This window comes from Sorex araneus, chromosome 3 (genome assembly GCF_027595985.1).
Source record: "Sorex araneus isolate mSorAra2 chromosome 3, mSorAra2.pri, whole genome shotgun sequence".
NCBI classification, from domain to species: Eukaryota; Metazoa; Chordata; class Mammalia; order Eulipotyphla; family Soricidae; genus Sorex; species Sorex araneus.
The window spans coordinates 149,149,882-149,162,256 of record NC_073304.1 but is presented as its reverse complement, the minus strand read 5'-3'; the positions used below and the strand labels follow the sequence as shown (position 1 = coordinate 149,162,256).

The 12,375-nt window shown below is 47.2% G+C and overlaps 1 protein-coding gene across 1 annotated transcript in view; it reads left to right on the top strand.

The window, feature by feature from the left end:
• The window catches only part of NOTCH2 (notch receptor 2), a 171,709-nt gene that overhangs the window by 144,657 nt on the left and 14,677 nt on the right, over positions 1–12,375 (top strand). The window contains exons 20-24 of the mRNA XM_055131553.1: positions 1,703–1,856; positions 2,162–2,346; positions 6,244–6,376; positions 8,318–8,554; positions 12,219–12,331. Of these exons, the coding sequence (XP_054987528.1) occupies positions 1,703–1,856; positions 2,162–2,346; positions 6,244–6,376; positions 8,318–8,554; positions 12,219–12,331 (822 nt within the window). The remainder of the gene's footprint in view (positions 1–1,702; positions 1,857–2,161; positions 2,347–6,243; positions 6,377–8,317; positions 8,555–12,218; positions 12,332–12,375) is intronic.

Below are 12,375 nucleotides of genomic sequence, written 5' to 3'. Positions count from 1 at the left end.
AAAATAAAAAAAATTAAATTGAAATCATGTACAACACTTAAGTGCATCATTAAAATAAAAAAAATTAAATTGAAATAATGTACAACACTTAAGGTCTCCCAGTGTTCCCCAGAGTGGGCACTGCCACCCCAAGGGTCTCTGTGACAACTTTCGGGGCCGGCAGTAGCCTCCGTGTGGTGGGGGCGCCACTATCTGCTCACTTAAAAAAGGGAGATTCCCAGTGGGGTGCTGCGTGATTTTTTCTCCCTGAAAAGTGAGTGCTAAACCAAACAAGTTTGGGACATTCTGCTTCAGGCTCTCTCTTAAATTCAAATATATTTTTCATAGATTCTAGAGATAGCCGCCGCCTCTGTGACTAAGTTATCTCATTGTTCTTTTCAATGTGGAAGCTGAGACTGAGAGAAGCAAAGTAACTTTCTCAAGGTTACATGCCAAAAGCAATGTGTTTAATTTTATTCAGTTTTACCTCTTAAAGAATTATAAAGGGGACAAGAGAGATAGACACGTGCCTTGCATGCAGTCCTCAACCCCTGGTACCACATGGACCCCAAAGCATCTCCAGTTGCAGCCCTGAAGGTCCCCACCCAGCACCATGGAGAGACAGATAATAGTCCTGAACCTCAAGGCTGAGAATTGCTGGAAGGTCCCCGATCTCCTGACCACCAGTGCCCCGAGAGGACCAGTGAGATCACTCAGAGGGCTAGCATGTGTGGCCATTGGTTTGGTCACGAGTTCAGGCACCACCTGGTCCCCTGAGCATTACAGGGACAACAATGAATGGCAGGATGACAGAACTCTCAATGAATGCCAGATGCCCACATTGACTCACTTATTGGAGCTCTCCTGCGAGGCGGGGTCTGTCCTGGAGGTGGAGAGCCCCTCTGCATACTACGCAGCGTGTCCAGACCCTGGGTCAGGGGGACAATCTCCAGCCACCTGCCTCTCATTCACGCCAGCAAATGCCCTGGCCCTGCTGTTGCACAGAGAGCCAGAGGGCCTGGAGGTACCTTCCCTGCCGGGCTACGCCAAGGAATGAATCCTTGGAGATGATCCAAGTCCTCTGGGCTTCTTTGCCTCCTAGTTTTTTTCTTATAAGCCAGCATCAGCCCCTGGACATAGGCTTCTTTGCAGTTTCTGGGTTTATTAAACAGTGCAAGTCTTTTGCTCACACTGATTTGACGCAGACCCATCCTCACACTGCTTGGCATAAGTATAATGACCTATCTGATGACTCTTGCACCCGCATGCATCTCTCTCTCTCTCTCTCTCTCTCTCCGTCTCTCTCTTTCTCTCTCTCATCTCTCTCCTCCCCCTCCTCTCTCCTTCTCTCTCGCTATACCTACACGTCATGATTTAAGGACTGTATCATCTTTTGGGTTTGAAACTTAAGCTCTGGAATAAGCACTTCTTAGATAACAGCTAAGAGAAATTACACCAAAAATTCTTACATTACCAGGAAACTGGAATCAATGTATGGCTTGGCTAGAGCTCTCTGTCCTCTTGCTCCTTTGTTTCGAAATCCTCATCTTTTCTCCTCCTCTTCCTCTTCTTCCTTCTCCTCACTTCTCACATTCTCTCCTCCTTTTTTGTCTTCCCCTTCCTTCATCCATTAACACCTTCCACTGGATTCCATAGAGTGCCGTGTGCTGTTCCCTTCTTGCTGGCTGCTCTGATGTTGATGCTTGTGCTCTGTCTGATGCAGACCCTGGTGAACCTATGCAGCCGGTCTCCATGTAAAAACAAAGGCACATGCATGCAGGAAAAGGCAGTGTCTCGGTGCCTTTGTCCCTCGGGGTGGACCGGAGCTTACTGTGACGTGCCCAGCGTCTCCTGTGAGATGGCAGCCGCCCGCAAAGGTCAGCTCTGCTCTCCCTTCACGGGCAGTCAGTCCAGGGCAGGGAATGGGATGGTGTGATGAGAGAGGGCAGAGGAGAGAGATGGGCAACACTCTGGAGACAGCAAGGGTGGGGCAGAGGAAGAGGTGCTGACCACGTGGAGGAAGCAAACTGAAGGCACCTGTGTTCTCATTCCAGCACCAGCCTGGTGCTGAGGGCTGTGAACGAGAGAGCAGTGAACTTGAATGTGTTGGCGAGGGTAGTTCATGCTTCTTAGTTGGTCTGAACCTGACATGTCTCCTCTGCTCCTCTCTGCTGTTTCCCAGGGGTGCCTGTGGACCGCTTGTGCCAGAATTCTGGCATCTGCATTTCAGTCGGCAACTCTCACCACTGCCAGTGTCCCCTGGGCTACTCGGGGAGCTACTGCGAGGAACAGCTAGATGAGTGCGCATCCAACCCCTGCCAGCATGGCTCTACCTGCACCGACTTCATCGGCGGGTACAGATGCGAGGTAGGTGGGATGGGTGCACAGAGGCCTCTAACCGCCCAGAAGGGGCCGAGGGTGTCAGCACACACTAGTGGGTGGAATTCCGTGGCTGTGTTGTACTTCCACACTTAATTGATCTTGTGAGTCACCATGATGGTGTTTTAGAATTGCTGTTTCTTTCAGTTCCCCTGTGCAGTAAGTTAACATAGCCCAAGTAAGGTAGATTAGAAGAATCTGGAATCATGTTGAACATTTCCCCCGCTTCAGACCCCAACAGTAAGTTAATAAAACCTCAGAGAGGTGGTTCTCAAAGTTGATTGCACATTGGAATCATAGAAAATGATCCAAAAATACTGAAGCTAGGGCCAGAGGGATAACCCAGTGCATAGGGTGTTTCCCCTGCATGCAGCCAACCTAGGTTTGGTTCCTGGTACCACATATGGTCCCCCAGCCCTACTAGCAGTGATCCCTGAGTACAAAGCCAGAAAAAATCCTTAGTACTGTCAGTGTCTTCCTCCCACACAAAAAATACTGCCTAGATCCTCTTTCAAGGATTCTTTTTTTTTTTTTTTTTAATTTGTGGGGCTCTTTCGGTATCAGGCAAGTGAGGCCCATTATTGTTACTGTTTTTGGCATATCAAATGCGCCACAGGTAGCTTGCCAGGCTCTGCTGTGCGGGCAGGGTACTCTCAGTAGCTTGCCAGGCTCTCCAAGAGGGATGGAGGCTTTTAGGGTGGCCTCCAGTTGCCCTATCATTGGGCTACACTCACACGTGACAGAGACAAATGGAGACGTTACTGGTGCCCACTCGAGCAAATCAAAGATCAACGGAATGACAAATGATGCAAGTGATACAAATTTGGGGGCCACACCAGCAGTGCTCAGGGCTAACTCCTGGCTTTGCACTCAAGAATCATTCCTAAGAGGCTTGAAGGACTGTATGGGGGTGAGAGCAAACCCAGCTTGAAGCATGTGAAGCAAGACCCCTACTCTCTGTCCTGTCGCTCTGGCCCCTTCAGGATTATTCTGATTTAATCATCATGGTTATGGTCTGGCCATGGTTTTGGAATAAGAAATACAGGAATTTTTAAAACTCTCCAGTTATTCAGATAAAAAGGAAAGTTTGCAAACCTCTGCTCTAAAGCCCTAATTTTTATTTGTGATCTTTGGTTTTGGGGCCACGCCCTGTTGTGTTCAGTGGCTCCTGGGTCAGTGTGGGTGGTACCGGGGGCCGTGCCTGAACCTCTGGCATGCAGAGTGTTCACAGCAGGCTGAGCTGGTGCTCTGGCCCTCAAGCCTTGCTTCTTTTTTTTTTTTTAATTATTTATTTTATTGAATCACCATGTGGAAAGTTACAAAGTTCTCAGGCTTATGTCTCAGTTATACAATGCTCAAACACCCGTCCCTTCACCAGTGCCCATATTCCACCACCAAAAACCCTAGTATACCTCCACCTCCCACCTCCTTCCCCACCTGTGTAACTGATAAACTTCACCCCATTTTCTCTTTACCTTGAGTACATTCCATATTTCAACACAAAACTCACTATTGTTGTTGGAGTTTCCCCCCAAAGAAAACAGCCCAACTGACAAGCATTTAATAATTAGTTTTCCATTGCTCAGAATGAAGAGATATGAAGTCGCTATCGCGGCCGTATTAGCAGCCACTCGGTTTAGGATTTCTGTATTTTAGTATTTTAGTAATTAAGTCCAGGGAAATTTATGTTAGAAATTGCATCATTTCCCTTCCTGGGGCAGCATGGGGCAGTGGCTTAGTTCACAGTCTAGAGAGATGACTGCAAGCAGTTTCTGGGACCAAAAGTAGTCTAGCTGGCCTCCAGATCGTGGTCAATCAGCAGCAAAGCGGCCGCACCAAAGTGTGGCCGCCCGGGCCGAGTCTTGGCAAAGCACGCGCCAGTATTGGCCTTGGCCGAGACTGCCCAAGCATCCCACTGTTCCAAGTACATAACTCTTTTTTTGTTTTTTTCTCCTTCCTGCGCCACCAAGTTCGTACCTGCTTATAGTCCTCATAATGTGGTGGACGCCACGCCGCTTCTCCCCAACAAGGGAAAAAAAACCGAGAGAGAAGGATATTTCCCCTCCTCTGCCGGCGTGGGGCAATGGCTTAGTTCACAGTCTAGAGACATGGCTGCAAGCAGTTTCTGGGGCCAAAAGTAGTCTAGCTGGCCTCTGGATCATGGTCAATCAGCAGCAAAGTAGCTGCACCAAAGTGTGGCCCCAAGGCTTGCTTCTTAAACTTTGGGTCCTCACCCCACAGGGTCACATAACTGAATTGGGGTGGATGTGGGGGAATTTTCTTAATATAAACTTATTATTGTTACCAGTTAATGTTTGAGCTGTATACTTAGCACTGAGGTCATGTAAAAAATTATACAGTGAAAAGAAGTCACACATGGAAAAAGTTTAAGAAGCCCTGCTATAGAGTACAGTGTATGTAGCTTTAAGGATTCAAAGGCAGCCTGGATACCTGGATTCTTTACAGCCCCGTCCAGCCCATGACCCTTGATACTCCTTGCAAAGCTACTGAAACAACTAAAGCTGCCTTGGATAGTATTCTTTTGATCTGTGCCACTTTTATGTGTAATTAGTGATCAGCTAAGTAAAATGTTGCATAGCATTTCCCCCACAGTGTCATGCAAAGATCCATGTGGCTATTTGAGGAAGTTTGTCCCTTCTTTTGGAGTGTTGGGGGTGCACACCTGGTGGTGCTCAGGGCTTACTCCAGCCTCTGTGCTCAAGGGTCACTTCTAACTAGGCTCAGGGGCTGTATGGGATGCCTAGGATCAAAGCCAGGTCAGCTGCATGTATGGCAGGCACCCTACCCCCTACGGCCCCGTGGCAGAAGTATGCCTCTGTGTTGATGTTTGGGTTGATAATGGTTAAAGCTTGGACTTAATAGAATACACGAGACCTGAATTTGATACGATTCAGGCTGCCACGCAACATAGAGAAATGCTTCACTTCTCCCTTTTGACTCAGATGAGCCAGAGATGGCCTGGACATTGATACCTAGGTTTATTTATTCAGGCAGTCTTGAACCTGCTGATGCAGACACTCTGGCAGCAAACCCAATTTTTCCTGTCTGGTTGTTTTAAAGTTACTCAGCTAAGTGAAATTTCAGCGAGATCCTCTTGCTTTCTGTATTTTCCAAAGCACATCCCATATCTGCTTGCTGGAGGACAGAGACGCCCCAGAGCCTCTGGCCCTTAGCCCCAAGCCTCTGCCCGCTTCACAGTTCTCCCAACCTGAGATTGCCGCCAGCCTCTCTGTTGTCATCTGGACACACAGCACCCGCCCTGTCCCCTCTTGCCAAGAGTTCACGTGCCATCCTCTTTCCCACACCTCCTCTTGCTCTGGCTGTTCTGTCTGTGAAGGACTTTCCCCATAGGCATGCCTGTCAGGGCACTGCACAGTCATATCATATTTGTCCCCCTGGGATCAGCCACTCCAATAGCCAGGCACCTCTCCCTGTCCCTGTCTCTCTTGGTCAGTCTCTCTCACAGGCAGTTTCCTAAACTGGGTACCCAATAAATACATCTTTATCATCACCTCCAAATGCCTTTCCGGCTGAGTTGTGGGGTCTTCACCACGTACACAGAACTGTGAAGTTTAAAGATGCGAAACCTGATTACAAGGGGAACAGAAGAGTTTCCAGGAGAAACTCTTAGAGCTGAGATAGTCTTTAGAATATTCTGCTCTGGCCTTCCGTGTAAGTGAATTTTTCAGTCAGAAGTAAAATGCTGAGAAATTACAAGTTGAAGAAGCACAGGTGAATAGTAGAACGTGTGATAATCCCAAGAGCTGGGTTCCACAGAGTAACACTCCAGATTTTATTTGGTCTCATGATCTATTCCCCATCATGGTCCCTTCATTTTTTGTCCTTTTCTCTTTCTCCTGGCAGTGTGTCTTGGGGTACCAGGGCGTCAACTGTGAGTATGAAGTGGATGAGTGCCAGCACCAGCCGTGCCAGAATGGAGGCACCTGCATTGACCTTGTGAACCATTTCAAGTGCTCCTGCCCGCCTGGCACTCGGGGTAGGAATCAGCCTTATCTGTCCTGTCTAATGCATTTTCTAAGGTAGAAATGTGTTCTCAGTGTGTAGGAGATTTAAAACACTGAAGACAGGAAAACTGGTTTCATCCCAAGCATTTAGTTTGCATCCTGGTGATTAACATCACTTCATTGTTTCCTTGCTTAACTAATTTTGTGTTGTTGACTCATGATCTCAATATGTTGTTGAACTCATGTTCCTCTAGAAATGTGGAATGGGTATGATGTCACAAGAAAATTATTGTTGGAAAAATAATTACTGGCCTCTTAAGTAATTCACATTTACTAGTTTCTTCTTCTCCTCCTCCTCTTCTTCCTCCTTCTGATTCTTCCCCCCTCCTCCCCTACCTTCTCCTCCTCCTCTTTCCTCCTTCTTCCTTCTCCTCCACCTCCTCTTCTTTCTTCCTCTTCTTTGTTCTTTTTTTAAAAATTAAAGCACCATGAGATGCACAGTTACAAAGTTATCCATGATTTGGTTTCAGTCATGCAGTGTTCCAGTTCTTGTCCCCTTCCCCTCACACTGATTGCCAATGCAACCCCCCCCCCCCCCCGCTCCCAGGCTGTGAATGGTGGAGTCCTCATCATTTTCTATGGGCATGACCCTTGTCACCATTCCCTGGAAAGCACTTGTAGTGTTGTCTGTTCGAAGAAACACAGTTGTAATGTTACTCATTTTGAGCAGCTTATGGAACAAGAGGTCAACCATGAGAATACAGCCTTACTGTCAGAGACTAATATATGTTCCCACCCTCAAAGAATGTTATGTAAGATGGCTAGTTAAGAGATGAGAGAAGCTCATTTCCCTATCAGAGGGGAACCAGCAGTCACCTACACACTTTTCTTCACCCTGAAGTGAAATAGTGGGAACAAACAGAATGGTTACAGCCACCGACCTGGGGGATGGGAGGCCCTACAATTCAACATCCAGAGCTCTGCAGTGTAGGGCTGCGAGCAGGCATTGTCCTAACCCTTACAGTGAGGTTACGGGATGTGTGTGTCTCCTGCAGTATTCACCAGTGATCAGAGGTGAAGTGAAGTCAGGAGGGATAAATATTACTCTTCATACCCAACCAAGCATAAATAGTATAGCAACTCAACAAAGTCAGTATATAAAAAACCCAGAGTTCTGTGCTTACATCTAAACCAGACTGCCAAATGGACAAAAGAGCCGTGTGACTCTCTTGTCAGAGAAGAAGAGAGAAAAGGCCAGAGAGAAAGAGACCTAGCTCTGAGAGCTGGTGGACGTGCCACGCGTGCAAGGGTCCAGGGCGAGGCCCTGGTACCTCGTTGCACCTAAACACCGTTCTGGAGGCCCTGAAGCACCCAGCCCCGAGTAGCCCTGAGCTGTGTGGAGACTAAGACCCTTTTCTCATATTACAGTTGATTTGTCCCAACTCAATTTGATGAATATTTTATCTTTTTTACAGTGCTTACAGGTGGCACCTTTATTTAATTTTTATTCCCAAGAAAGACTAGGGAGTATTAATACAAACATATCACTCAATTTAGTTTCAGCTCCTAGCTAGATTTTCATATTATAATTTCACGAGTTGTATTCTTTCTTGGTGCTTTAAACATGTTCCACATTTTATGCTCACATGAACATGTTAGTGAAAAATTAGTCTGTTTTGAGCTTCAGCTCCTCCCCTGTAGGTGGGACAGATTATACCTATTCCTCCCTGGGGGTCTGCCCCACTGACATACATGGGCATGAGACCACGTGAACCCCAAGCACAGTCTCTTTCCCTGGGTCTCACTGGTCACCTGGACAGCAGCTCTCGCGACCCAGAGTGGGCTCACCCTGCCTGCTTGGAAGTCACCTGCAGGAGCTGATGGGCCCGAGGGTGCTGGCGAGGGCGGCTCCCAGCTGCCAGGCCGTGTCCCTGGGGCCTCCTTTGCTCTCTCTCACACTCTCCTTCCCCCAGGCCTGCTCTGCGAGGAGAACATCGACGACTGCGCTGGGGGTCCTCACTGCCTGAATGGCGGTCAGTGTGTGGACCGGGTTGGTGGCTACAGCTGCCGCTGCCTGCCCGGCTTCGCTGGCGAGCGCTGTGAGGGGGACATCAACGAGTGCCTGTCCGGGCCCTGCAGCGCAGAGGGCAGCCTGGACTGCGTGCAGCTCACCAACGACTACCTGTGTGTGTGTCGCAAGGCCTTCACTGGTGAGAGTCTCAGCCCAGAAGGGCTGCTTTGCAGGAAACTGAGGCCCCGCAAGATTCACCCGACAGAGTGATGCTTTGCTTCTGCACAAAACACCAGCCCAGCTTAGTTCAAGGGTTGTTTTTCCTAGGGCTGTGCTCTCTGGTTCTTAAACCGAACTCCACTTTAGTTTTTCCTGGGAAATGCTTTCTCTCTGGTTGTCGTGGATTCTGTCATGCTACAGCAGCAGTTGGAAAGAAAACAATAGCATTTGGGGAATAGTTGAGCAAAAGAGTATATAAAAATTGTGGTGAGATACACCGAACATACAGTTTACACTAAAGCCATTTTTTAAATTTTATTTTTATAAAGTTGCTCACAGTAATTTATTACTTTCAGTGTTTCAACACCAATCCTGCCATTATTAGTTCGAATTTTCCCACCACCACCCAATCCTGCCCAAAAAGCAGATAGGCAGATGCTAAATAATTTATTTTGTATTGCTTGTTATGAATAGTTGACTAAAAATGATGCAAAAAGTTTTTCTTAGAGAAAAGTGTGTAAAGATTGTTGTATCTCACCTTGGAGCCATTAAGCCCCTGTATAGGAGACCACTAACACGTTGTTACAGATTGAGCCTTGTGTGCTAATACGTGTGTGTGTGCGCGCGCGCGCGCGCGAGTGTGCGTGTGTGTGTGTGTGTGTGTGTGTGTACATATATATATATATATATATATATATATATATATATGTAATCAGGACTGGTTGCTTTCTACTTTACACCCCTCAAATGTGGTGTGCTACTCTTGGTATATCAGTGACATAAAGTATGAGATCTTGGAATTCTAAATTTTGAATAGAGTGCTAGACTGGAGTTAAATGTTTAACTGGATGGTGATTTGGGGGTCGAGAGGCATCTCTGCAGCGTGTTGCTCTCTTCTGGATAATGGCTGTTAATGAGCTTATGTGGCAGTGAGGTTCGTGGGCGTGACGGACAGGCAGCTGGAAGCACAGTGAGGTGGGGCAGGGGGCCCGTTCCCTTCTCCGTGCGAGTCTGCAGGTGCTGAAACCATTTCTACTAGCACATCCCAGTGGCATTAAGGACATTCGGATTGTGGTGTTATTACCCACCATCCATCTCCAGACCTCATGGGTTTCTTTTTTGGGGGGTTTTTGTTTGTTTGTTTGTTTTTGCTTTTTGGGTCACACCTGGCAATGCACAGAGGTTACTCCTGGCTCTGCACTCAGGAATCACCCCTGGCGGTGCTCAGGGGACCATATGGGATGCTGGGAATTGAACCCGGGTCGGCCGAGTGCACGGCAAACACCCTACCCGCTGTGCTATTGCTCCAGCCCCATGTCTTTTTTTTTTTTTTTTGCTGAGTGACCCCCATCTGACAATGCTCGGTCTCGGGGGCCTTGTGGTTCCAGGTATTGAGAGCGAGCATTCAGCCCACAATCTTGCTTTCTGGCCCCAGCCTCAGAACTGTGTTTGTGGAAAACAGCAGCTTGTTTTCAGGAAAATTATGTCTGACTCGTTTCATTCCCCTGCCCCCCTTGGCAGCTGATAACTTGCAGCTCCACGTAGTCGTGACCGCCGTCATCTCTTCCATCTGTGGGACCCAAGAGACTTCACTAGTCTAGGCCGAGTAGGGGTGGAGGCCTACCCCGGGTGTTGTAGCTACAAGTCCCTTGATGAGTAAGAGCTGGAAACCTGTATGGTCCTGGGAGACCCGCACAGCTGAGACTTGGCTGTGATGCCAGCCTTTCTACAGGTTCCTCATTTCCGTCAGAGACCACAAAGATGCTCTGACTCAGAGCTGTGCCTTTAGAACGGACTCTTGGTAGTTATTTCTGGAGAAGGGTAGCTTAGTGGCTTTCGGACATAGATGACCTTTTGTCACCTAAATATGGCCGTCTCAGGGGCAGAGAGATAGAACAAGTAAGGCACTTGTCTTGCATGCAGCTGAGCTAGGTTCAATCCCCAGCATCTCATGTAGTTTCCCAAGCACTGGTCAGGAGTGATTCCCTCACTGAGTCCTGAGCATAGCGGGGTGTGGCCCAGAAAAAAAATATGTATATATATAGCCACACCATCAGACAGAAATTTGTCAGCATTTTTTGAGGTCATTTCAAATCTTGTGTCGTGGTAATTTTTCTTACAAGCAGAGTGTGATTGGGTCTCTTGGAAGTGAAATAATAGACTGTAGGATCTGCTCACTGATAATTTGGAAAGCTGGACTGCTGTATTCTGAGCCCCTTTTCAGCCTTCCTTATAACTTTAAAGGTATGTTTCCTTTAAGAACATTAAACTTCTATAAAGACAGGTTTTGCAATATGGCAAACTGCCTGGATGTATAATATCGAATGAGGAGCAGCCTATTATGTAAACATCTTACTGAGGTGATACTGATGGGAAAAGGATCAGTGTCTCTCTGCAGCCTCCTGTTAGTCTCGATGTGCTTAGGAAACCGGAGGCACGAAGCCTGTGCCACTCTTTTCCTTTCTTGTCTCTGAGATGTCTTTGATCTGGAAACAAGCACATATTTTCAAAGGAAGAAGAAAAAATGATGTCTGAAGGAATGAAATCCACACCGAGTTAGGGTTGTTCAGGCCACTGTTTCTTACAGCAAGGGCCTCCAGACACTGTCAGAAATGTGTCTAGAGAAAATTCACTGTGAAAATGAAGCTCTGTTTTCAGGAAGGATCAATTATGTTACACAAAATTTATTAAATGACTGAAAAGGACATTAGAGATGAAAATTCTCCATAAATGCACATTAGATAGTGTTACAATTTAGATCTTATTATAGCCTCTCCTGTAGCCCCGTCATCCCATTGCTCATCGATTTACTCAAGTGGGCACCAGTAATGTCTCCATTGTGAGACTTGTTGTTACTGTTTTTGGCATATCAAATATGCCACGGGGAGCTTGCCAGGCTCTGCTGTGCGGGTGGAATACTCTTGGTAGCTTGCCGTGCTCTCATAGAGGGACGGAGGAATCAAATCCGGGTCAGCCGCGTGCAAGGCAAACGCCCTACCCACTGTGCTATAGCTCCAGTCCATAGCCTCTCCTATACTGTAGAAAATATTAACAAAATACATGGAACTGGGGGCCGGAGTGATAGTTCAGCAGCTGGGGCTCTTGTTTGGCATGCTGTCAACCTGGGTTTGATCCCCAGCATCCCATGGGGTTCCCTGAGCACCTCCAGGAGTGATTCCTGAGCACCGAGCATAGCCAGATTTGCCCCCAACTCTCTCCCCCCTCCAAAGAAAATCAGAATATATTGAACTGTGGGCTAAGTGTTTTATTTGACTTCACAAAGGGAAAATGCCTTCAGTAAGTTTCAGGTGGCATTGTGTGTCTGTGTTTGTTTGTGCGTGTGCATATGTGAGATTAGAATAATTTTTGATATCCATCCTATTTTGTAAGTCACTTTGGGAATATATGACATATGTGTTGTTATTGTATAGACAAGACAGATTAGGAGTCTGGCCTGAGCCAGTCGTGTTGAGATCCATTGAGGGTTCCTCTTGCTTCTTACTCTCTCTGAGCTTAAGCGGATCTGTCTTCTCCTTGCTTCATTTCTAGTCATTTGACTAGCTCTCATGCCAGCGGTATTCTGCTCAGTAACTTGCATTTGCAATTTGGTCTTTTAAAATTTCTTTTCTTTTTTTTACTTTGAGGTCGCCACTGTGAAACTTTCATCGATGTGTGTCCCCAGAAGCCTTGCCTGAATGGAGGAACTTGTGCTGTGGCCAGTAACATGCCAGATGGTTTTATTTGTCGCTGTGCTCCAGTAAGTGCTTGGCTGCCCATTTCAGGAACAGGCTCTCCCCCCTT